The 27956-nt window shown below is 30.4% G+C and overlaps 2 protein-coding genes across 2 annotated transcripts; one reads left to right on the top strand and one right to left on the bottom strand.

The window, feature by feature from the left end:
- Positions 1-1026: 1026 nt before the first annotated feature.
- Positions 1027-8356, top strand: LOC114381028 (endoplasmic reticulum-Golgi intermediate compartment protein 3-like). Its single transcript, XM_028340201.1, has 13 exons — positions 1027-1522; positions 1604-1677; positions 1799-1882; positions 1984-2064; positions 2517-2597; positions 2742-2834; positions 4885-5064; positions 5242-5309; positions 5408-5459; positions 7304-7357; positions 7444-7536; positions 7702-7768; positions 7876-8356. The coding sequence occupies exons 1-13, from the start codon at positions 1381-1383 to the stop codon at positions 7965-7967; spliced, it is 1161 nt and encodes a 386-aa protein (XP_028196002.1). The 5' UTR covers positions 1027-1380; the 3' UTR covers positions 7968-8356.
- A 10574-nt stretch (positions 8357-18930) lies between these two features.
- On the bottom strand, positions 18931-20754 carry LOC114382245 (ethylene-responsive transcription factor RAP2-4-like). The gene has a single exon (XM_028341528.1). It carries the CDS (start codon positions 20252-20254, stop codon positions 19319-19321), a length of 936 nt encoding a protein of 311 aa, XP_028197329.1. The 5' UTR covers positions 20255-20754; the 3' UTR covers positions 18931-19318.
- Positions 20755-27956: the final 7202 nt, after the last annotated feature.

The raw sequence follows: 27956 nt of genomic DNA, 5'->3' as shown, positions 1-27956 counted from the left end.
TTGTTAAGTATTAATTATAAAATATAAAATGTTTAAAAATTCTATATTATTCTTCTATAATATTTTTAGATGATAAAAATAATTTTAAATAAAATTCAATATCAAATTTTCTTGAAAATTTCCTAGATATATAGATATGTAATAAATAAATTAAATATAACTACATAGAATCCCAACAATAAAAATTCAAACAAAGAAATTATGTGAATGTTAATGAAAAAGAGATATATATTATGAAAACAATACTTAGTATAAGATTTTCTTAGGAAGTAATTTCACTTCTTCAAACTTTTGAAATTACAACCTCTCTCCTCACCCAATAAGATCATTTACTTTTCTTTAATTTTTTTTTATAAATATATGTAGAATTTTCAAATTATTTCATTGTGGAAGAAGTGATTGATTCTCTCTCATCTAATCTATTATTTAAAAATTATAAAAATAAGAAGATTTTTTAAATTGTTTCATTATGGTAGAAATATATAATTTATTATTTACTTTTTAAGTAAAATAATTATACACATAAATCATTTTTAGATATGCATACAAAATATAATCCATGCGTACACACAAATAACTTACTAGTTACATCATAGAAAAGAATCCAAACAACAACTAAAAAAATTTACAATTATGAAATCAAAGGAATAAAATTATACATGCCAAATGAGTCACCATATCAACATGACATTATATAAATTTCATGTTAGTATATTCTAATAAATGTGAGTTTGATTGATTAGAATGAAATTGAAAGAAATAGAAAGAAAGAAAATATTTAAATTAAGAGAATAATAAAAGTGTGAGATTCACACAAATTTTTTATAAAATTTCTTTTTTCTTTTCTATTTGAACTCAATCAACCATAGATTAGATAGTATAATTACAATAAGTGAAACACTTAACGGATGCAATTGGAATTTAGACATTAAAATTGTAGAATTAAGTCATTAATTTAACAAATACAAAATATTATCAAATTATTCAGGTGTAAGTTTTTAATGTTAGAAACTTCCCCAACTGAGATTGTGAGTATCATCCATTTAGTTGACAGATGAAGAGAGAAAGTGAGCTGATGAAAAGATCCTGAATCAACAAAGAAGAGACGACACGACACACACACACACACAAAAAAAGAAGCAAACAAGCTGACTCGGAGTTAAAATAGAAGAAAGGATTATCAGAGTCGCATTGTCGATTCAGAGAAAAAAAAATTGAATTCAATCTGATAGATCCTATCACAGCAAAAAAAATTGGATTGAATAAGGTGTTTCCGATTTCAAAAACAATCACACAAATGGTTAATAAAAGTTAGGTTTCTTAATTTCTGCTTCTTATTACATCATCTTAAATCTTTGGTTTTGGATCCATCCAATAATCATGGAGAGCATAATAAGCAAGCTCCGCAACCTAGACGCCTACCCTAAAATCAACGAGGATTTCTACAGCCGCACGCTCTCCGGCGGTGTCATCACTCTCGCTTCCTCCATTCTCATGCTCTTGCTCTTCTACTCCGAGCTCCGTACGACACCTTTCTCTCGTCGTTTTCATTCTTTTAAAACTTCTAATCGAAACTCATTGTCGTTTTTGCCACTGCCTCCAGGGTTGTATCTTCACGCTGTCACCGAGACCAAGCTTGTCGTCGACACTTCCAGAGCCGAAACGCTGCGTATCAATGTAATTTCTGATTTCCTATCCATTTAACGCTTAATAATTTGTTTATTTGAAAGAAGATTTTTGAATAATTGTGTGCGACGTAAATTAACTTGTCGTTATCGTTTTGATTGTGAAAATGCAGTTTGATGTTACGTTTCCTGCGCTTCCATGTTCCATACTCAGTCTTGATGCCATGGACATCAGCGGAGAGCAGCATCTAGATGTTGTATGTATCATTAAAATCAAAATCAAAATAAAAAATACATAATTCATATTTTTCATTTTTAATTTGACAATTTTATTGGTATTTTGATGTGTAACTCTCAGAAACACGATATAATCAAGAAGAGATTAGACTCTCGTGGCAATGTGATAGAAACAAGGCAAGAAGGAATTGGTGCTCCCAAGGTAAAAACAAAAATACTATTATGTTTGTTTCTACAATTTTAATTTTGAAATTTGGCTCTGTTTAGATAATTTTGTCAATAAACACTCATAACAGAAAGAAAAATAATAAGATAAAATGAATTTAAACTAATTTATAGGAGTTTTCTTATTTAGTTTCTCATAAAATTGACAGTTATTTACTGTCGTAGTAATTGACACATTAAGTTTTCACACGGGTAGCTGACTAAGCACATTTAGAGGCAACTTTCTCTTTGGAAAATGAGCTTGTGCTAGCCAGTTACATATGTTGTTTCCTATGAGATACTTTATGTTTCGTTTTTGCACTCCTTAAGAATAGATCAGTAGTGCTTTATCTATAATTTCTTCTTAAATTATGGTTTTAAGGACTTTTGTATTGCTCATTTCACCTTATTTTTGGAGCATTTTATTCATTTAACTCTTTATTTGATCAGATTGAAAAGCCATTGCAGAGGCATGGAGGCAGGCTCGAGCACAATGAGACTTATTGTGGTTCCTGTTATGGTTCTGAAGTGGTATGCCTGGTTTAAAATTATGCTTTATAGGAATGTGTTGATTTAATGCCTTGTGTATATATTGTTTTCTGGAGAGAAGAGAGCAGAGTTTGTTCATTTATAACAACGCTTGCCTGAATCTTGTGTCTATGTATGTTTTTACAGTCAGATGATGATTGTTGTAATTCCTGTGAGGATGTTCGTGAAGCATACCGTAAGAAAGGTTGGGCACTTTCAAATCCTGATTTAATTGACCAGGTTTGTCCTTATAACATCTTGACCTTGAGTTCAATATAACTCCTGAGGATCAAATATGATTCTGTTGATCCATACATATGAAATTTACCAATTACCAATGTGAGCAATGTTCATACTTTCAACTTATGAATATGGAATTCTCAAAGGGCACAATTCTGGCCACATATATATTACATAACAGATTATTTATCTGAAATAGTTAGAACTCTATATATATGATCCATTTGAAACTATCTGCAATTTCAAAATTTTAATTAAAATGCTTTCTACCGCTTTTAACATGAGAAGCATGGTTTACTTCTTAATTTTCATTATAGAAGAAACTAGTTTTTCTCACAGACATCTTTACTTCATAGTAACGTTCTCATGAACTGTAAAATGAACTGAACTGTAAACAATCATTATTTTGCAATGCAGTACTGTTTGTTGATGAACAACCAGTTTTTGTTTTGCGATCCTTTTACTATTAATGATGAGTTTGTTGCTGGCGTTGCACTTTAATATATCTTACTTTTGTTTTGGATATGTGGATTTTTGTTTGATATAACAGCACACTTGCAGTTTGATACTAGGATGTAGAATATTTTTATATATAACAAAGGTTATCAAAATTGAGAGTCTATGCAAAATCATGTAGCTTCTGTAAATTCCTATCATAATACAAAAAATAAATAATGAAAACACCTATCATAATATCCAAACAAAATGTAATACTATATCTATAATGAATATTCAACATATATAAATTCATATATAGAAAAACAAACTAAATAACAAAGTATAATAATACAAGCTAAAGCATAATGACAATTTAGTACTCAAGGACTTTGACCCACGAGTTTCAAAGTTCAAAATATCTATAAGCAACCAGTAAACCAAACTTAAGTTCATAGCTCAATACACAAAGCATAAATGCAATTTCACAAATCACGTGATGGTGGTTCACTATTTTCAGTACAGTGTAAAATGTTCCAAAAGTGATGGACAAATTACAAGACACAAGATTAAAAATTGTCAAAAGAGAGAAGATAATGGTGGGGACTGGGTTCCCCTCATAGGATTGCAGCTGGGTTAACCTTGCTTTAGATGGGTTGTTCACCTCAGTTGGAGATGGGTCTGTTCACCTTGTTGGAACTGGGTTCACCAAGTCTGCATATTGGCTTCATTGTAGGCTTGTAACAATGACTTCATTAGAGCAGAGTTCACCACTTTGTTGCAGCTGGGTTGAGTCATTGCAGGCTTGCATCTTCATTTGCCACATCCATTGTAAATGGGTTCAGTCCATGATGTTGGATGCAGCTCTGGAGTTAAGTTTGTGTCACTATGAGGTTGAAGCCATACATTCAAATTTCATGATGCTGCTTTTTGGGGGTTCTAAAAGCAGTAAAACAGTGTTGTTTTGAGCTTTTTGTGGAGGCTGTAACATCATTCTAGTATAAAATTTTGATCAATTGCCCTCAAACTCGCAACTCTGCATGTTTACCTGAGTTTGCAAGTGAGAACTCGATTTTGCTACCTAGAATTGTAAACTAGTACGATTCAACGAGTTAAATCATGAGCTAGACAAACATGCAACAACATTTAGAAATGTTCATTTATATATTTCTTGGTTCTAGCTGGAGTCCTATCCAAGGAGAACTAAGTTAAATTAAACCCATAATGTGACTAATAAACCAACCAAAAGATTTCATTATGCTTCAGTGGTCAGTGCAGAGCATTGCAGTGAAAGAGTTTGGCTCAGCTTGATAACTCACTAGTAAATTGAATTATCAAAGGATTAAGGATGAATTCCTTAGTGATTTCATTTTCAATTACATAAATTGATGGATATGTCTCCTAGTTGATTCAAATATAATTGGCAGCATATGCTATATTTTTTTTCCCTAAATATTTTTAGCAAGTGTATCTTATCATATTTCACTTAGCTGTATCTTCCAACAATTATGTGGTCTTATTTATTTCCCATTCTCTTTTATTTAAATAATTCTTCTGCCAAAGTCAAATTTTAAATTTAATCCAGCCCCTATTTGACATATGATGTGTCACGTAGTGCAAAAGAGAAGGATTCTTACAAAGAATCAAGGATGAAGAAGGTGAAGGATGCAATGTGTATGGTTTCTTGGAAGTAAATAAGGTTGCAGGGAATTTTCATTTTGCACCTGGGAAAAGCTTTCAGCAATCTGGTGTACATGTACATGACCTGCTGGCTTTTCAAAAGGATTCTTTTAATGTAAGACATGATCTGTTATTTTGTATTCCCGTTGCAAAAAAACTATTGCAATTTCTACTAGACATTTTATAGCTTATATGAAATTTCAAAAACAACATAATATAATACTTTGTTATTTTTTCGCAAGAAGATTTCTTCTCATATTTCAAGACACTAACCTGTCAACTTGTAATTCAGTTAAGTCACCACATCAACAGATTAACTTTCGGAGAGTATTTCCCTGGTGTTGTTAATCCTCTTGACAAGTGAGCTCTTCATATTCTAATAGCCTTAAATCCTGCCAACAATTTATCTGACTTCACTATTGTGTTTATATTCATTGCAATGCTTTCTTGATTATCAGCGTGCATTGGACACAAGAAACACCAAGTGGGATGTACCAGTATTTTATTAAGGTTAGCACTCTGGGTCTCTACACACTGCTTATTACTGAGTCATATTAAGCATAGATGTAATTTTCAAATTTTAATATTTGTGGTTTAAATTGATATAATTTAGTTAATGAATATTGCTTGTCTATCTCCATGTCCACTGTCTACTTCATAAAGAACATGTTGCTGTGAGTTGAGTCATTTCTTCTAATTTCACAAGCTATATGAATCAAAAGTCAGATACATTTGTGAATGTCAAATTTTGTTATATATTGGTGAGTATATCTAGGTTGGCATTGACTAATATTAGTTATGAAGCTTTTTTGAACATTCACATACAATGACTTTGAGATATGTCAAATTTTCTTGTTGAAACTGTATGCAATTTCCATTTATTTGATTTTATGGAAATGTAATATATCTCTAGCTTGCATTTGTTTGCATTCACCAAAGTCTCCTGATTATATCTTCAAATAACTAATGGTGGGTCGTTATCTCAATTTGGGGAGAATAAGCATACATGTTATTGGGAGATTGCAGTTGTGAGATCAGTTTAGTCTTTTTTTTTGGCTATATCAGTTTGTTTTTTTACTAGTATTTGTGTATTTGTTATCTTATCATAGATACGCTAGATAGACATTGCTTCCCCTGTTTTGATGAAATTAAATTAATATGTTCTTTAGTTTCACAAATTATATTTAACCGCCTTCTTTATATTTTTCACCATACAAATTGTACAGATTTGTGTGTGATATACAATGCCTGTAAAATAAAAATGTATGGGGTATATTTGGTAAAATTTTGATGTTGGGAAGGGTGCTATAACTCCCAAAATTGTTAGGGAAGTGTTATTAATCAAAACTCAAGGTTATTGTGTAATTTATCCTTTTCAGTTTTGGTTACATCTAGTGTAGTTTAAAGTTGCCACAAGGCATGCCTAAGGTTCTTGGGTGAGGCGAGGGAAGGGTCCAGCACATCTTGCTACTCGAGGTGCTACGGCTTCTCTGTGGCACCTCTTCTCATGCCTCGATGGCCTTTTTTTTCCTCATTGCATAACAAATGAGCAATGAACTTCACAATTTCCAGCCCATAAAAGCTGTTGACTGTTTCAGCAACTGATTTTACATGGTATAACCAACAGCTACCATTATCAAGGAAAGCAATTAAGTTTTTTTCTTTAATTGTCGTTCTACTCTTCATTATACAATTTGGCACTTGCTATGACAATTTAAATTATTGATTTTATTATGTTTGTACCACCTACAACATGCTCCGTTTCAGTGATTCCTGTGGTATCCAAGTACCACACTCCTTCGGTCTGATTTCCTTGCATTTATCCTATATCTGTTATGTATTTTCAACTTCTTGCCACATGCTCCATTATTGTGCCGCAACTTACATTCTGTTTACAATGGCTCTATCACTGTCACTAGGAACACTTTAATGCCTGTATTTTTTTATTAGCTTTTTTATTTATAATTAATATAATAATTTTGTAATATTTTATTATTTTACCATAGAAATATCACGTGATACAATTTTTATACCTTTTACTTTCACGGTACCTATGGCAATAATCAGTAATGTTTTAAAACAGAGGTGAAAAGAAATATAGGGTAGCAAGAAACTCTAAAGCTTTTGGTCTTCAACTGAGCCAATGGCATTGGGTGATCCATATAGCTGACTTCTCCTAGTGAGATAAGACATTGTTGTTGTTGTTGGCATTAGTGAGACTGAGATGTGAACCTTTTGTCATCTCTCCCCTCAAGACATTGAAAGCCCTTAGCTCCTTAATATGTGGAATGTTGCACCAAAAATTCTATTTGAAGACTTATCAAATTTTGCCACTTGTTTTTGTTGTTTTTCAGGTTGTGCCTACAGTATACACTGATGTGAGTGGGCATACTATCCAGTCAAACCAGGTTATTAACTTATAAATTTCACTTTCTGGTATTGTTTTTTTCATTCTTGCTAGTGAAACGTGATACAAACTGGAAATGTTTTGCAGTTCTCTGTGACAGAACACTTCAGGACTGGAGACATGGGCCGTCTGCAGTCCCTTCCCGGAGTTTTCTTTTTCTATGACCTCTCTCCAATTAAGGTGGGTTTTACCCAACTATAATAGCTTTTGGCCGATGTTAAGATATGGAATATTAGTTAATAAATGCAGCTGGGCTTTTTCTTTACTGTTTTCTTTCAACTAGTTTTTTCCCCCCCTTTTTCTTTCTTCTTTGATCTCATATTATACTGGAATAACATTTTGCAGGTTACTTTTACGGAAGAAAATGTCTCATTCTTACATTTTCTTACTAATGTTTGTGCCATAGTTGGAGGTAGATATGGATCTTCCACCATAACTTTTCACTCTTGCATAATTTGGCATGAATATCATTTCATTTGAAATCCTGACCGAGTCATACTTGATGTCTATTGCATACAGGTATTTTCACCGTTTCTGGAATACTAGATTCATTCATCTATCACGGTCAAAGGGCTATCAAGAAGAAGATGGAACTTGGTAAATTTAACTGATGGGTGCTATTTGAGTAATTTCGAGCGAATGGCTCTCCAGAGACAATCTATTCAAGAGAAGGTCGACTACTGATTGAAATTCCCCTTGGGGTTCTGAGTTCTTCGGTTACAACAAAAGGATTTTGCCCTTAGATCAAGGTTGAAATGCCTAGATATCATGTGCAACAAATGCTACTTTGCCTTGATTCATATCTTTTCTGACAGCTCTGATGTTGTGAATGTTATGTGTTTTATGGAAAGTAGAGGGGCTTTTCCTTGCAGAAGCATCAAAAGGGAATCCATTAGGGAAAAATATAACTCAACAATGATAGTCTAAAATGAGATATAACTGTATAGGTGCATTTTTTTCTCTTTGGTAGAAGTTTTAATTATCTGCGTTTGTGGTTCTATTCTGTTCCAAAAAAATCATAATTGTTTCGTTGAAATCTCAAATATAGAAGTTGCATTTTAAAGGAGGAAAAATTCAAAGTTAGAAAATCAAATTGGATCAAGGGAATAACTGCTTCTAAATTCTGACGATGCACTGTCAAAATAGTTCTACCTTTATTTACTTGGTAAATTTTGTACAGTCCAACCTCAACCTTATCTCTCAAAGTGCGATGTGTCCTATTAACTTCATAATCGTCTCTGCCACCCTTCAGCCCAGATATTTCATCAAAGATTCTAAGTTTCTAACATAGGCATCCCAAGACAGCAGTTGTATTTTCTTCATTCTTACCAGAAATAAAACTTGAGTTAAAAAGAGTACGAATTCCAACCAATAAAAAAAAAAGAAATGAGGTAAAAAGAGTATGCTAGATGTTGGTTGTCAGTATTTGTTTGATTATATTCTTTGATAACGCAAAGCAGTGATTATATTCCTTCATACAATTCGTAAGCTCGAAGTTAAACTCCTCATTGCTCATTTTAGCCAAAGGTAACCACATCTAGTTTATAAGATTCTTGAATATTATCATCAAGCCCTGAATTTTAACCTCACCATTTCAATCATTGTCCCAAGTTGCTTCTATATATACATGTAAAAACCTTCAGTTCTACATTGTTACAAATCAACGTGCATAATGTTCCAACCATTTTACTATGTGACCATCTTAGTGCGACGTATCTATCACTCAATTCAACCTTTCATAGTTGAATGAAGCACAGTGTGACCTCATACATAGCATAATTCAAGAAATTTGTCAAATTGTCTTTTAATTTAGGTAACCAGACAACTAAATCTCCCATTCCAAGATACCAGTGTATATGAGGTGAACTACTCCCACCTATCTCACGCACGACTAACCTTTCAACAGTGTTACATATTTAAGTCAATTATTTAATTTCACACATGACAAGGTTGAGGTTTTTCATATGTACATGAAACTTAAGAAAACGAAAACTGTTGATACATAATAATCTACACATTCTCAATTATTAATTATTGGGAAGAGTCACTATACACTACTATATCGTCTGAGAACTTTAGTGATTACTAGAATTTGGTAGGGTTTTTTATGCCAAAATGTTTTAGAGATGAAAAATTGCCTAATTTTGTGGCAAATAACACAATAACATTTTGGTAGGATTTCTTTGATATATATATATATATATATATATATATATATATATATATATATATATATATATATATATATATATATATATATATATATATATAACTCCTTTTTTAGGCAGATATATATAGTTCTTTTGATCAAGGAACATACATAAGTTTATTTTCTGATTCATTGTTACATTTACTTTTCGGAATGTATTGTAACTTTCACAAAAAAGTTCATAGCTAATTGTTGAATAAAAGTCTCAAAATATCTTAGAGAAATTAAAATTATAGAAACATATCTTATATATGAAGTGTTAATGAAATTTAGTTTGAATGCATTAACCATATAAATATTTTTGTACAGTATCATTTAATCATAAAAAATGTTATAATGTGATAAAATTGTTTATTTTTACAATAGTTACTTTAAAAAATTATATCAAAGATAATTTCTAATGGTTGAGTGTGAAAATATTAGGCTTAACGAAAGTTTTTTTTTTAATTTGGGTCCTATTAAAAAAAATTGTTCCTTTTGACAGTGATAGAGCCATTGTAAAAATGAAATTATAAGTTTTCATTTTTTTTAATTTTTGTTTTTGTAAGTTTGTTTTTCATTTTTAACTCTTGTAAGCTAGTATTTTTTTAACTTTATTCTCTTTAAGATTACAATTTTTTTCATTTTTAATTCCAGTAAGTTCACAATTTAGGGATAAAAATTGAAAAAACTCAAATGTATGGAAACTAAAAATGAGCAAAACAACTTACTAATATCAAAATTAAAAAAGCACAAAGTTAAAAAAAACTAAAAAAATACAAAGATTAAAATAAAAAAATAAATAAATAATAAAAACTTATAGGAACTAAATTCACTTTTAAGTCAAATATTCATATTGATAGTGCCAGAAAATTAAACTCGTTATAGATAAAAATAATAATAATTGTTTGTTGTTATAATTGTAAAGCAATTGCAATTGAGCTATAGATGTTCAATTAGCATTATATTGGTCCCATATTTCCCCTCCTCTATTTTATATAAGTGCTTGCACCTCCTTTCTAATTTTTGAGAAATTTCAATTCTCAAGGCATTTCAATTTTTCAATAACCTCTAAAATCGTACTTGGTTCTTTTCTCCGATGCTAATTGGGAGCATCCTCCCTTCCTAACGCAGGATATGCAAGCACCAATTTGGCAAGACTTGGCTTCAAACTGATTTATTAGCTGTCCATGTTCAAGTTGATCGTCTTGTTATCAATATTGACTCAAAATCTATGGTTAAGGACAGTTTCAAGCTTTTCCATCGAGTTGAAGTAGAGATTTTCGTTTTGGAGTGTCAATGTGTTTATTGTGTTGCTTGATACCATATTAATTAGTAAGATTAGTACAGATAGCTAGCCATCAAGCAATGGTCTCAAACTTAAAACTTATGCAAATACAAATAAATAAGTTGATAAATCTAACAAAGAAGAGATTGGTTTAATTCAAACACTTAGTGCATGTTTGGATTGAAGTTATAAATGTTGCGTGTGCGTTCTAATACAAATTCAACGAATAAAAACAAAAGCAAAGGTGTTAATCCTTTGACAAAATTACTTTTAGCTCAAAAATATTTTTTTACTTAAAAATCAAACATGCACACAGTGTTCTTATATCCAGTCCCAAATACTGGTTGAGAATTTTTTCGAGTCTGTAGATTTTCAGGTTAACAATTCTGTAATGTGTTTGTTTATGAGGAAATTAAGCCAAATTTTATCTGCTTTAACCTTAAAGCATATATAGTACTAAGTGGCAGTATATTTTAAATATTCACCTTGCTCCCCTGTCCCTTTAGTGAGGGATGTGAAATTCATACTATATATTGACCACGTGTAAGATGTTCCAACTACTAAATACTTGCCCAAACATAGCTTATCAAATATCAATCTGTTCAAATTTGTCAAACATAATCAAGAAATTTAAACTTAATATCACATGCTTAAACAATGAAAACCTCATTATTAAAACAATGAAAACAATAAATATATGCAATGCAAGTGGTAGCTAGCTCATCTACATGACTACATGTGCCATGGTCTTAGTTTGTCTAGGGAGAATTTTTAGAAAGTTGAGTATAGCTGTTAGAGCTTAAAAAAATATGACACTGATTATTAAATAGCTTAAGCACAACTATATGTTTTTCGACGGGGATGATAGTTTGAAGAACTTGACTAACCATTTACAAAAAAATTAGAAGGGTATAAATAGTTATGTTCAAAATATATCATGCGATTATGGAATTATTTAATTGTGATGTCATGCAGAGAAATGAAATATACGGTAAACTGAATAAATTCTCTAGGCATGAACATGTATTGGTCCGGGTTAAAGGAATTCAGACCTCTTAAGTATGTCATTTTGTGTTCTATCATAATATTTTATGTATATGAAAAATATTGTTACGAAGGATTCTTGCATTAACGCTTAATCAAACCTAAAGAAATTATAAAAGATATTTAATTCGATTGAACAGTGTACACGAGTTGTTATAAATCCAATGTCCGGTCCCTGATTTAATTCCCGTAGATAAAAGAAGAAGAAGAAGAAGAAACTAAATAAAGAAATTATTCTCTCGAAACCCCACTTATCAGGTGAAAACATATTTTAAAAAACAAAAAAAATAAACAGATACTCTAAGTCTCTAGGTACTAAGTAAGATAACTAATTCATTATACTATAATAACTGTCGAGCAATCAGACAATTAAAAATAATATATATTGTTGAGTAACTCCTGATTTTGGATTTACTATTCTAGCTAGTTTATTTAGGTTAGTTGTGCTTTGGTTAGTCAACCAAGTTGGTTATCCTTGTAACTAATTATAAATAATGTACTCAGCTTCCTTCACAAAGCAAGTAATATCAATATTATTTTCTCCTTTATTCGGTTACATATTCTTTCCTTTTTTTGCACTATTGCTCCTTTTGCATTGCGATTTGTTCTTCATTCTTCATGAGAGGATCAAGTTTTGATATGGTATTAGAGCACTTCGATTGAAGAGGTCTGATGTGCCACTCTTCGCATCATTTTTTTTTCACACTCTGTTTTCGCTTCTGTGGTCCATTCTCTGCTTCTGCGATTTTCGGTTTGTTCGATTCTTTGAAATTTCTTTCTATCTTCCTCAATTTCAAAAGAATCTCTACTCTATTGATTGAACATGAACACAGAAACTAACCAATCTTTGAATGTTCATAGTTCCTATTACCTTCACCCTAGTGAAAGTTCAGCAATAACGCTTGTATCTCCAGTTCTTGATTCAACGAATTATAATCCTTGGAGTCGTTCAATGCTTACTACTCTGAGTGCAAAGAACAAGGTTGAATTTGTGGATGGAACTATCTCACAACCAGTCATTACCCATCCTCTGCATTCTGCATGGAAAAGATGCAATAATATGGTGATATCATGGATCGTTCACTCAGTCTCAAGCTTTATTCACCAAAGCCTTCTCTAGATGGATAATGCCAGAGACATATGGAAATATCTGAAGTCCAGATACTCTAGAGGAGATTTATTGAGAATCTTTGATCTGCAATTCGTCAAGGTGATTGCTCAATTACTGATTATTTCACAAAGTTAAGAATAATTTGGGATGAACTTGAAAATTATAGACCTAATGCTACTTCCACATGTGTAAATAAATGTACATGTGATGCTCTCCTATGTGTTATAGAAAGAAAAACACAAGATCATATTATGCAATTTTTTAGAGGATTAAATGATCAATTCATTAATGTTAGGTCTCAAATTTTAATGATGGATCCACTGCGTATAATTTACAAAACTTTTTCCTACATCGTGCAACAAGAAAGACATATTATGGGGATGAATCATATTGGAAATTTAGATTCTAAGGATATCATGATTAATGCAGCAAGTTCTACATCTAATCATAGATGTTCTTTTTGTGGTAAAGCTGGCTACACTGAGGATATATGTTATAGAAAACATGGTTTTCCATCTAGCTCAAAAAGAAGAGGAGGTCTAGGTTCGAATAACATGTCAGGTTATGGCAGAGGAACAGACATAGGAATGTCAGGCAGAGGAACAAAGTTGTGCACCCATTGTGGTAGATATGGACATACAGTGGAGGTTTGTTATAGAAAACATGGATTTCCCCTGATCATCCAAGTCATGAAACCAATCAAGGAGCAACCATCAACAACATTATCGCCGGAGAAAATTCAAAACATGATATTGATCTTACATTATATACAACTAGCCATGATGTTCAATTCACTCCACAGCAGTATCAAGCTTTATTGGCTTTAATACAACAACCTGGTAATGGAAACTCTGCATCTCCTTCTCCTCACATCAACCAAATCAATAGTCATCCAGTTATAGGTAATATTGTTTTTTGTTTTTGCTATATGCAACATTAATAAAAAAAAAAATCTACAGCATCATGGATATTAGATTCTAGTGCATTTGATCATGTCTCTTCCTCTTTGAATCTTTTTAATTCTTATCAGCAAATCACTCTCATAATAGTTAGACTTCCTACAGGTCAACAAGTTATAGCTACACACTCAGGCACAGTTCAAATTTATTATTCCCTTTCCCTTTTTAATGTTCTATACTTACCTGATTTCAATTTCAACTTAATCTCTATTTCTAAACTAACATTTTCTTTATATTCTAAATTGATTTTTTTTGCTAATAATTGTTTCATACTGGCAGAGAACAACCTGAAGAAGATTGGTACAGTTTATTTAGTTGATGGACTTTATAAGCTTGCAGCTGCCATTGTTCCTGAAAATTCAGTGAGATACAACATTGTTGCCTCTACTTTTTCTTGTAATAAACAGAAAATAGACCTTTGGCATTTTTGCCTAGGACATCCCTCACATGATAGATTAGTTGTCATAAAACAATCGTTTCTTAATATTTTCAGTAATAAATCTTTTGTTTGTGACACTTGCCACTATGCCAAGCAAAAGAAATTACCATTTCTGAACAGCACTTCCCTTTCCCCTAAACCTTTTTCTTTAATTCATGTAGACATTTGGGGCCCTTCTCACATTCTATGAATGACCACAAATATTTTTTGACAATTATTGATGATCATTCTAGATATGTATGGTTTATTTTAATGAGCACAAAAAGTGAAACACAACAACACCTCAGATTTTATTACACTTATGGAAAAGCAGTTTGACACAAAAATTAAAGCAATTCAAAGTGATAATGGTGCAGAGTTTATAATGAAACAATTTTATGCATCACAGGGAATTATTCACCAAACTTCATGCATAGAAACACCATAACAAAATGGAATTGTTGAAAGAAAACATTAACACTTTTTAAATGTAACTCGTGCACTCCTTTTTCAAGCCAATTTACCACAAATTTTTTGGTCTTTTGCTTTATCTCATGCAGCATTACTCATCAATTGTTTGCCAACTCCTTTTGTAAACAATATATCTCCTTATGAAAAACTTTTCAACAAACCATTTGATTTTTCATATTTAAAATTTTTTGGATGCTTATGTTATATCAACACCATTACAACAAATCGAAAGAAACTTGACCTAAGAGTTGTTGCTTGTGTTTTCCTTGGTTTCAAACCAAATAATAAAGGTTACTTAACCTTTAATTTACAAACTCGTGCCATTGAAACATCCCAAAACATAATCTTTTATGAAGATCACTTTCCCTATCTCCATATTGACAACAACATTGCTCATGATACTGAAAATCTACCTCAAATCTTACCATCCCATAATCCCCTTTATGATGTTCCCCATGATGATTCTACTGATCCAACTTTTACTATTGATATACAACCACCCCAACCAATTTCATCTGTTGTCCCTCGTCGACCTGAACGACCTCGACAAAGGCTTGCTTGTTATAATGATTTTCATACTGATTTTACATTAATTGCTGCCTCTCTTCCATCAGGTATTTGTTATCCCCTCTCCTCTGTCCTTTCATATCATAAATTGTCCCCCGCACATAAAATTTTTATCATGTCTATTAGTTCAATTTCTGAGCCAAAGTCATATGTTGAGGCTTCTAAACAAGATTGTTGGCTTAAAGCCATGAAAGATGAAATCGCTAACATGGACTATAATTGACCTTCCTCCTCACAAGATTGCAATTGGTTGTCACTGGATCTATAAAATTAAACACAAGGCTGATGGCAGCATAGAGAGATATAAATCTAGATTGGTGGCCAAGGGATACACTCAACTTGAAGGCTAAGATTTCATAGACATTTTCTCACCTGTTGCTAAGATAACCTCTGTTAGATTACTTTTAGCTTTGGCAGCTATGAATAATTGGCATTTGACTCAACTAGATGTCAATAATGCTTTTCTCCATGGTGATCTCCATGAAGAAGTGTATATGCAACTTCCACCTGGTTTTAATCAATCTCAACTTGGAAAAGTTTGCCGCTTACAAAGGTCCCTTTATGGTTCGAAACAAGTTGCGTCAATGGTATGAAAAACTCTTTTTATTTTTAGTTTCTCATAACTATGTTCAATCTCCCTCTGATCATTCTCTATTTTTAAAGAAACACGCCAATTCCTTCACTGCCCTTTTAGTTTATGTTGATGATATAGTACTCACGGGCAATGACAATTCTGAAATCATAGCCATAACCAACCATTTACATACTGCCTTCAAAATCAAAGATCTAGGAAATTTAAAATTTTTCTTAGGCTTTGAAGTGGCTAGAAACTCGTCGAGGATTCATATTTGTCAACGCAAATACGCGTTAGACATCCTGAATGACTCTGGTATGTTAGCTTCCAAGCCAGTTAGTACCCCAATGGATTATGGAACCAAGTTACATGTCAGTTCTGGAACCCCTCTCTCGGATAGTTGTTGTTCTTATTATAGATGTCTCATTGGTCGTCTCATCTACTTGACTAATACTCGACCAGACATTAATTATGCAGTTCAACATTTAAGTCAATTTGTTTCTAATCCTACTACTGCTCACCAGCAAGTTGCATATAGAATCCTAAGGTACATCAAGGGAGTTCTAGGAACTAGTCTTTTCTTTCCTGCTAAAAACACCCCTCAACTGAAAGGTTATAGTGATTCAGATTGGGCCAGGTGTATTGATACAAGATGTTCAGTCACTGGTTTTTCTATTTACCTTGGATCTTCTCTAATTTCATGGAAATCAAAGAAGCAAACAACAATCTCCAGAATCTCCAGTGAGGCAGAGTACAGAGCATTGGCAAGTGCTACATGTGAAATCCAATGACTCACTTATCTTCTTGAAGATTTTTTCATTCCTTTCATCCAACCTGCACTACTTTTCTCTGATAACAAATCAGCACTCCACATTGCGTCCAACTAGGTCTTCCATGAAAGGACCAAACATATTGAAATCAATTGTCACATTGTTAGAAACAAGGTTCAAAGTGGACTCCTTCATCTTCTTCCTGTATCATCCTCTCATCAGACTGCAAACATTTTCACTAAAGCTCTCCTCCCTGCAGCTTTTCAGTCTCTTCATTCCAAGCTCGGAATGTCTGATAGCCATTCTCCAGCTTGTGGGGGCATGTTGACTAACTCCTGATTTTGTATTAACTAATTCTAGCTAGTTCGCTTAGGTTAGTTGTGCTTTGGTTAGTTAACCAAGTTGGTTATCCTTGTAACTAACTATAAATAATGTACTTATCTTCCTTCATAAAGCAAGTAGTATCACTATTATTTTCTCCTTCATTATGTTACATCTTGTTTCCTTTTTCTGCACTATTGCTCCTCTTGCATTGTGATTTGTTCTTCATTCTTCACTAGAGAATCAAGTTTTGACACACACACACACACATATATATATATATATAATATGTTATTAACACACTTTTACTTTGGTTTCGGTGTGGGGGAAAGTGTTGTCGTGATTCATGTGAAAGCCTTTTTGTTTTCTAGTACTGATAGTGCATAGTTTTGTGAACATAAGGACAAAGTTTTTTATTATTGGGAGGTGGTGTCTCCGTTCGAAGCAAGGTTCAGTGAATGGAATAACATAACTGTAAGTGGAAGGGTGGGTTTTTACGGTACGTGAATAGATTCCCATGCCCGCATGCTATGCTTCGGGTTTTTCGTCGTCAACTTGAGTAGTTCAACTTCCATTCTCCAAGGTGAAGTTAAAAAAAATTCCAAATGACAGAACATTTTCTGTAGCGTAGAATTTGTGCAAAGGAAAAGGATTTTGTTCTCATACTGTAGAGATCTTGAGATAGATTTGAAGCAAAAACAGATAATTGATTGATGGGTGATATCTAAAAAAAGTAGGGAAACAAATAAAAGTTGTGTTACCAATATAAATGATCACTATTTCTTTTTGTTAGCATGTAATTAAGTATTATTAATTTGACCAATAATTAATCTTCCATGAAAAGTTTGACTGATATGGGTGTATAAAAATCAATTAGGAAAAAACTGAAAATCGAATTGATTTAAGTGATTCAATTTTTAAACTGATTTTAAGAATTAAATCGATTTCAAATTAATTTACAATCCTTTTTTTCTTTGAAAAATTATTCTGATTTTTTAAAAAACCAGTTAAATTTTATTTAACCAAACTAATTTGATTAAAAAGTAGTTTAGCTAGGTGCAGTTTAAAAATAATTCGTTCAAACTAGTTTATATGCACATTCCTTCCTGATGATCGACCACCTTAGATGGAATCAACTATCAATCAGATCATCAACGACTTATTGGTACATATGGCTACTGATTGTTTGAGTTGTGAAAAAAAATTACTCTAGTGAAAATTGAAAACATGAATCTATTGTTACACAGCCCAGGGTCTAAACAAAAATCTCGATCCTCAATGGCTTGTGATTTTAATTTGTTGCTAAAATCTGCGTTGAATAATTCCGACACACCTCACATGGATCGTGTTTAGCACCTTCACACAAATCAAAATTCACTCTTCACAGCATACAAGGGTGAGTTAGAATTTTATTAAAAGAAAATTAATTTGGACAGAATTGATTTTAAATTGAGAAACATAAATTAAACACAATCACAACTTTAATATCAAACCTTATAATAATAATAAGTTGATTATTATTTACTGTGGTAATCCAAAACCTTACTCTTAATCGTTGCAGGAATAGCCATTAGTTGGTCATTAAACTTCATCTGATACTGAATCCAGATGCGCATTTCTATATTATTTCCTTTTAACATTTTTAGTATGATCATGGAATTCAATGAATCATAAACCTCGCAAATTGATCAACTAATGCTAAGTCTAGAAGGAAAATATGATCGATCTTGGGAATTGCATGTACAGATGATCAAGTCATACTAGATAAAAAGGGACACAAACACCCTACCTCAATTGTCACAAAGAAAATAAAATCGATTGTTCATACAAGAACCAAACACAACTACCACATGGTCCAAAATGTGAAACAAACTAGTACAATATGTAAGCTGAAATACAAATACATTCATAAATTGAGATACAAATAGAATTGAATTACATCAATAATAGTACTTGGACGAACACTAAAACATAGACAAAGACCTAACCCGGAATCATTCTCCATGGCCAAGCAAGAAAAAAAAAACCAGCTGACCAAGGTAGAGAGATTTACATCATATTGACCATCGAATAGCCAATAAGCAAATTTAAAAAAAAAAGAAAAAGAAAAAAGACTAACATAATCCAAATCCTACAAGTAGCACTGCAATCTTCAAAAACTCAATTGCAGCAGCCACAAGAGCAATCCTAATTATAACTAAATTATTAATTACCCACAAGACTAGACATAAAAATAAAAAACAAAGAGTCTTCAGAGAGAATCCCAATCGATCTCATAAGAAGGAAACTTTTGCAAATTAAAATGTGCTGAAGCATCCTCCCATTGCGGCTCGGTTACATCAAAGGTAAGATCAGACAAAGCAGAAGAATCCGCAGAACCCTCACTTTCAGGAGACAGAGCAGCAGCACCGGAACCCGAAGCTTCAGGTTCGGGCTTCGCCTCCAGGTTCGGACCTTGCTTCGACTTCTTCCCCGACCTGGCACCCTTCTCGTTCTTCCCTTGCTTCTGCATTTCCGCCAAGTTCGCGCAGATTGCGTCGAGCTTAGCGTCCACCGCAGCCTGCATAGGCTTGTACTCCTCGCCGGGGCACGAGCCTTTCAGGTTCGGGAAGTTCAGCCTCGCCAAGTCGCCTCGGAGCCTGTACGCGGCTTTGTCGTAAGCCAAAGCGGCTTCCTCGGCTGTGTCGAAGGTTCCGAGCCAAAGCCTGGTTCGGTTCTTCGGTAGCCTTATCTCCGCCACCCACTTCCCCCAATGCCTCTGCCTCACGCCCCGGTACAGCTTCGTGGGCTTCGCCGGCCCACCAACGTGCTTCATAGGAACGGGCTTCGGGCCCAAGAAATTAAGAGAGAGCGAGTTCTGGGCTTGGGCTTGGGCTTGGATCTGGGAAATCTGAGACGTGCTTAGGTGGTTGAGCCCGAGAAGGGAACTTGGTTGTTGCTCAAAGCCTATTAAGGGTTGTTGGTTTTGGAATAAGTAGGCAGAGGGGGTGTATGTGGAGAAACTGGGGTGTGGAGGTAGTAAAGGAGAGTAAGAGGAAGGTGATGGTGAATCTGAGGAGAGAATAGAGGGAGTTGAGGAAGGACAAGTTTTCATAAAAGGTTCTAGAACTTCCATGAGCTCTCCTCTGAATGGATCTGACTGAACTTGTTGTGATGTTTCGTTGTAGAAATTCATCGTAGCTGCCATATAAAAATTCAATTTTCCAACTACACACACAGATCTTAGATTAAAAAAATCAACCTGTGGTTTTTAAATATTACAACAAAAAAGGATGGGAGAGGTTTAAAATAGACAACCCCTTAAATCCAAGAAAGAAAAAAAGAAAGAGAGCTTTTGAGGGATCAAAAACAACCCTCGCGGCTGAACGAAAGAAAATAATAATTTTTTAAAAACAAACAAAAAAAAAGCTGGATCTCGATTCTGAAAACACCTGGCTTTCGAGAAAAATTTTCAAAGTTTGAATCTTTTTGGTGAGGCAAACCCAAAAAATCACGAGTTGAAAGACAGATGATTAACAGAAAGGGATTCAGAGAAGCGGGGAGTAACAGAGGGGGGAAGAAAATAAGAGATTAGAAGATTAGAGAAAAGAAAGTGAGAACCACAGAAAATGAAGAGAAGAGAAGAGAAGAGAAGTGTGTGTTTGGTGAGAAACTCTCTCTGGGTCACTCTTGGATTTGTGTTTCTGAGTGGGAGTGGTTTATATAGCAGCCGGCCAAGTTGATTAGCGCGGTTAATTGGTAAATTAATTAGAAAATTTGGGATGTCAGTAAGCACGGGTTAGTTTACGCTGATTCTTGATTTCTTGTCATGACGCAAGACAGCTTCGGTCTGATTAAGGTTAAAGCCAATGAGAGAAGGACACGCGCCGCTGCTTTGGTTGCAGAAGACACGTGCCCACTCCCGTCGGTGTTTTTAACGTTGCTGCGAAGCCTGTTTGACCATGTCTTTCCGCGTTCACACCACACCCCACTCTGCATTCAATTCCAAGCTAACGTTTTTTCTTCTTTTTTAATTTTTAATATCATTTTTACTTTTTCCTATAGTTTTTATTATGAAGGTTAGTGGATAAGTTTGTCTTCATTTTGTTTTTCTTATGAGCTGCGTTTTATGTTATAATAGTAATAAAAAAAGGCAAATATTCATTCAGTGTTCATTATAAAATATAGATGGAACGTTAAAGGTTAAAGCTAAAAGTCTAAATTATATATTGTAAAATTTTTATATATTATAGTTTTTAAGGTGAGTCCCATTTAATTCTTTATTGTTTTGCACAATTCAGAAAAAAGGAAGGATTATAAAACTTCAACTTTTCTATTTTCTACTCTTCCATTTATTTTAGAGTATCAGAACAAAAAAAAAGTCTTAAAAATATAAATAAACTAAATATTTCCTTTAATTGAATGATCAATTAAAGAGAGAAGAAAACTAATCTAATTTGATATAAAATTAAAAAAAAAGTGTCACAAATGATAAAATACATAATTATCTCAGAATGAAAATAATTATGAAAGTCATATCATTTTAAGAATGACCGGTCAAATCTATTATTAAATGTATATTAATAGTACATATATTTGAGGATCAATAAGACTATTCTGATTTTTACGGTTTTATTATTTAATTTATAGGGCCTTTTTTATATCACTCTTTTTTTACATTTTTCTTCCTCTTTTATATCATTATTCAAATACAAAAATATGTTGATGAAAATATACAATTATTTTGTGTGGAATATTATAATAAAATAATTTAATCATTTTATCAATTCATATTTTTAAATTACAATAAAAATTAATTTTAAATGTATTATTAAATTTAGTATAATATATTTAATCATTTTAACAACTAATAGTAATAAAAAAGTCATTTAAAATTATATTTCATGTACAATATTTAAATACACAGTTTTATTATTTAATAAGTCTACATTTATCCTAAAAAAAGTCTACATTCAATTTATTCATTATACTAAAGATTTTAATTTTGGGACACAATTTTAAATTATTTTTTAAATGACTCAAGATGTGAAACTTGTTGCATTAGATTTATTGATTTCTAATAGACTCACTTTTCACGTTATTTTTTATCATGCTTATGGGTTTTTTTTTAATCGAACATCAATTGAATTTTATTATTTTTTTAATAGAACATACTCTATTTTGAAAGAATTAAATTTACTCAAATTTTAAAAAAAAATGATCAATTTTTTTTAAAAAAGATAAAAGATCAAAATAAATCCTAAAAATAAGATAAAAAAAATTAAAATTAAAATTTATCCCAAAAAAATGGTTTTGTGTGGAACATTGTTATAAAATAATTGAATCATTTTATCAATTCATATTTTAAAATTACGATAACAATTAAGTTTAAATGTAATATTAAATTAGTATAATATATTTAATCATTTTAACATCTAATAGTGATAGAAAAGTCATTTAAAATTATATTTCATGTACAAAATATAAATTCACATTTATATTATTTAATAAGTCTACATTTACCCTAAAAAAAGGTATACATTCAATTTATTCATTATACTAAAGATTTTGATTTTGAACACAATTTTAAATTATTTTTTTATTGATTCAAAATGTAAAACTTGTTGCATTAGATTTATCAATTACTAGTTAAACTCATTTTTCACATTATTTTTTATCATGTTTATGGATTTTTTTTATTCGAACATCAATTTAATTATATTGTTTTTTAATAGAACTGACTCTATTTTGAAAGAACTAAATTTACTGAAATTTAAAAACAAATGATCAAAATAAATTTTAAAAAAGATAAAAAAAACTAAAATAAATCCTAAAAATAAGATAAAAGATTAAAAGTATAATTTATCCCAAAAATATTCTTTTGTCTCTATATATAAATAGAGAATAAATATATGAAATGATAATTTTTTAAGTGGTTTTCTTGCCTTAAAAATGAAAAAAAAAAAATCTTCAACCTAGAACGTTTTTCAAAGTTGTTTTTTTAATTTCTTATATGTCTCGTAATGTATTCTTTTTATTTATATTTCTAAATTAAATTTCACTATTTTTGAAAGAAACTATTAACAGTTCAAATAATCTTAAATCACACTATAAATTGTTTATTATAAATTTAAAATATAATTTATATGTTAAAAAATAAATATAAATATTTATTATAAATTTTAGTTATAAGTTATATATTAAAAATATTTATTTATTATGTATTTTAATTATATAAAGTAAATATTTATTCTATGTAATGCATTAGCTAAAATACTATTACTATATGTTTTACGAATAATCATTCCGCAAGAGTTGTATTGATATAAGGATTTAAATATATAACTTTACCAAAATAAGGATTTAAATATGTAAACCGTCATTTCGTATTGATTAAAATTTTATTTATAAGATTCATTTGCCGTTTCTTTAAATAAAATAACATTAATTAGCTATGAAGTTTCAAATTCAAATTAATTCTATGTAAACAACAAGTTAACGTTTGACTCGAGTAAAAAACATCTAATTAAAAGGTTTAAAATATATGATTAAGTGGATTTTATTTTAAAATGTGGGAATAAAATAATACTAATGTTAATAAGTCTACTCTTTTACATTTCCAAGTCAAGAAAATGAATAGTAGATAGCCGTTTTTTTGTTTAAGTTGGAATTGAAATAAGTCATTATTATAATTTACAAATAAGAAAATAATATTATCTAAACGAGCATGGCGTTACACCGTCCCATAACATAGTCGATTACCGTTTCCTCTTTGGTCTTGATGAATAGCCAGTTTAATTTTATGATGTATTGACTACGAAAATAAAGGTTGTGTTGAGAGTTTCTTTTTATTCTTTTAGGCAATTTTTTCAGGGTTACATAGAACCTGTCTTTAGCTATGTTTTTCTTTTTTACTGCTAGCTATGAATTATTTTTTTCATCAAAGCTATGAAATCTTAAAAACTAAAATTATGTAACTGAAAAATGCTTCATTCATACAATATTACAATGTTTTAATTAATTTGTAAGATATTTCACTTGAGCAGTGTCCATATATTGTAATAAACTCTTAGTATATGAATTTGATTCCTCAATATCAAAGAAGAAGAAAAAAAAATATTGTTTGATAATGAGTTTATTATCAGATTAAAATTTTAACTAATGGTAAGGGTACAATTTTATTATCTTAAGTATTCTTACAATCGCATCTAAATAATGGTAAGTTTATTCTTAAAATCACAATTTTAATTATTACCTTAAGTATTCTTATTATGGTTAGAAACTTGACATTCTAAGCTCATCAACTTTTTTAGGTAAGGTGAAATAAATAATATTTTCTTTAAAATGTTTATAATCATATTTTTTTATAATAATCGCATTGAAATTTAAACTTATAACCATATATATATATATATATTATCCTAACTTTTTATCATTAGACCGACTTTAATGATACACTTGTTATATGTGTAGTTTAAGTAGTTACACTTATTATAGACGATATGGGTTGAGATATAAACCCAAATCTTTGAGATACAAACATTATACCAGAATTGATTACAAACTTACCTAGGACAACTCCATTATATTAATTAGTAAGCATTTTGTGTACTGTATGAATAATTTTAAATTATCTTTTTAGGATCAAAGTAACTTGGCATTGGTAATTGAGAATATATATACACCAATTCTAAAGAACATCTTTAGAAAGAAAATTTAGCAAAAAAAGAATGGCTCATTATGCATTTCATATCTAGAAGAGTGTAATTTTCATTCTGCTTCTGAATATGAAGCACAATGTACTAAGCTTCAATTTTACATTTCTCTTGATATTTAACAACCACTCATAGGTTTCTTTCAATTTCATAGTATACCTATTGTGTCCTAAAATGAGTAATGTTTAAGGTTTTTTTCTCACACATTAAAAAAATGAATACTCCAAGATACTAGTATTTATGAGGGGATAATTTTATTAAAATATTCCCTTCGCTTTCTCAATTTTAATAACTATTATTAAAATTTTCAAGACAATAACATTTATTAGAGGATAAAATTAAAATAAATATTTAAATATCTTATTAAAAATTAAAACATCAATCATTTTGAATTATTTTCAAAAGTTAAAGCTATAATCATTTTTAGACATAATGAGTATAACATAATACTCGTCATTGTAAGAAAATTAACTACTATTATAATGGTCAAGTAGTCATAAGTATAATTTTCATTTTTGATGATGCAAACCATAAAAAAAAGTGATGTTTATGATGGTTAATGAATGACACAATTCTAATAGGTTGATCACCAATAATGTTAGCATCATTTTGCATGAATCCCTAAGGCATAGTTGACAATAAATTAAGGATATAAGAAAATTAATAAGTAATATATTTTGAAGTGATGTATAAAAAAATATTTTAAAATTTGTTCATATTTCTTATAATTAAGATTAAAATAATAAACTGGTTTGTTTCTTATAAAAAAAATAGGAGAAAGTATCTACATGTTCAGAATTAATTAAATAAAGAATTAAAGATCATTTAAAAGAATATAAACCGAAATCCTTCAAAGCGCACACACACAACACAACACACTCCCAGCGGCGATAGGCGTTACGGCGCTATACAGAGTGAGTGAGAGCATCATTAATTAAGGGCAGAGAGAAAATGAAAAGAAGAAAAAAGTGGTTCATTGATGATTCTTGTACCCTAAAGTTGTGTTGAGTGTTGGAAAAGGATGCAATAAATTGGAACCGTTGGTTGATGAAAAGTGTAAGGGCGTGACGTCATGGTTGCATATCAAACGTGAATAAGGAAGCAACTAGGAAGTAGGATCAGGATGCGGAGGACTAGAGTGGACCCTACGTAACGTAATGTTATCAACGCAACTTGCAAGGTCACCCCATCAAACTATAATGAGTTTCCACACACTGCACTTAATTTGGATACATGATTGTTTTGGTTCTTAAACTAATAAAAATTAATTTTTTTTAAAAAAAAGTTAGATAAGCTGGATTTTGAGAATTTGTTAGAATATAAGATTTAATAAATATTTATAAATTATCTAACAACAAAATTCTTAAGAATAAAATCATGTGTTTGTGAAAGACAGATGAATTCATTTATTATTGACTTAATGAAACAATTTGATTTTGTCTCTCAATATCAGATAATTATATCATGTCATATAATTTAATATCAAATTAGCTCTAAAAAAATAGAATTTAATGTTAAATTAATATTTAAATATTATAATTTAATGATAAATTAGATATATAAAACTTAACCGTATGATATAATTATTACATACTTATGCATTCAAAAATTAAATAAGAGTTTTCATTCTCAATGGATCGATTTTAGTTTGTAAAAATCTATCATATATTTATTTTATTTTATTTAAATTGTAATCCAAAAGGATAGGAAATTGAATAAGTCATATATGCACCAAAAGTATAAAAAAAAACTCATTATTATATATGTTAACAACTATCAGGTATGATAAATTTGTATATTAAAATTCTTTATAAAAAAATTATCTATAAAAATTTATAGAAAGAAAAAAATCAAATAATACTTTTTTATAAACTATAATAACTTATAAATAACTTGATTTATAAAAATTTTCTGCTTTTTCAAAAAAAATAATTTTAATTTATGTATAAACAAATTTTAGTTTATACAAAAACTTGTTCATTTTTTCCGTCTAATTTTGTTCTTCCTATACGTATTTATAAGAAAAAAAATATCTAAACATTGATTTATTTTTTATAACAACCATCATAAAAATTATACCATAGATTAGTTTTTATGAGTTAATAATGATTTTTAATTAGATATTCTTAACATGATTTATTTATTTTTTTATCTTTTTGGGAGGTATATTTTAGTATTTTAAAAATTGTCCCTTTTTAAGGGTATTGACATAAATTTATACATTATCTTTGTAACTAGCCAAAAATATATCTTTCAATTATCTTAATCTATCTTCTTTTAACTTTATATCTATTCTTAATTTTTTTTCAATTGCCTATTTATTTTAATTTAATAATGACCCTATATTATAATTTAAATTATTTAATTTATTATAAACTTATTTTTTTTACTGAATATAAATTTAAAAATATTTATTTATTATAAAGTATAATCATGATTATATAGAAATACATATTTATTCTCAATAACGATAATACTAGTTTAAAATATGTTTGTTCAGTAAGAAGAGGTAGGGGCAATATCTATTTAAAAATCAATAAACCCACTAACTCATTTATCAAATAATTAGGTTTAAATTATATTTTTAATATCAAAAATATTTTCTCTTGTTTTAAAGATGAATTATGCTATGTTTTACTAAACTATTTTTAAATGATAATGAACAATCATAAATAAGTCTTCTAAAGATATTTTTGTTTAATTTTATTTTTAATGTCATTAGTAATTAATTTTAAACAACTTCTTATTTATTTTAAGATTTAAGACTTTAGTTAAAAGATGTAAATATCTTGAGAGGATAAAGAGAATTTGACTCGGTGGATGGTCAAATCACATGATTATCATCATCGGTGTCATGGTTTTAACATCATTATTTGTTTTAATAATTTTAGTTTTGCTAGTTAATTAAAGGATAAATTAAATATTCTTTTCATTTGTTGAAATTTGTTTGAATCACACTAACATATTTTAAGAGATGAAACATATATTATACTTGAATTTGTTTAATGTCGTGAAACCTTTTGATAGAGGTGATTTTTTCTCTCAGTTGATAGTGAATTCAAGCAATAGATAGTAAAATCAAGCAACAATGAAAGTTAATAAAGGACATTCATTACTCTCATGTCCCTAATATTTGCCGTTTTAGATTTTTTTTATGCAGATCATAAAAAAATATTAAATAAATGAAAAGAGTAT

The sequence above is a fragment of the Glycine soja genome, chromosome 13, assembly GCF_004193775.1.
Source record: "Glycine soja cultivar W05 chromosome 13, ASM419377v2, whole genome shotgun sequence".
Classification (NCBI taxonomy): domain Eukaryota; kingdom Viridiplantae; phylum Streptophyta; class Magnoliopsida; order Fabales; family Fabaceae; genus Glycine; species Glycine soja.
This window is presented reverse-complemented; position numbering and strand designations above follow the sequence as displayed.

Coding starts and splice junctions, on each gene's coding strand:
- LOC114381028 (XM_028340201.1), top strand. CDS start 1,381: ATGGAGAGCATAATAAGCAAGCTCCGCAACCTAGACGCCTACCCTAAA. Junction 2,065..2,516: donor AAGGAATTGGTGCTCCCAAG/GTAAAAACAAAA, acceptor TTATTTGATCAG/ATTGAAAAGCCATTGCAGAG. Junction 7,358..7,443: donor ATACTATCCAGTCAAACCAG/GTTATTAACTTA, acceptor AATGTTTTGCAG/TTCTCTGTGACAGAACACTT.
- LOC114382245 (XM_028341528.1), bottom strand. CDS start 20,254: ATGGCAGCTACGATGAATTTCTACAACGAAACATCACAACAAGTTCAG.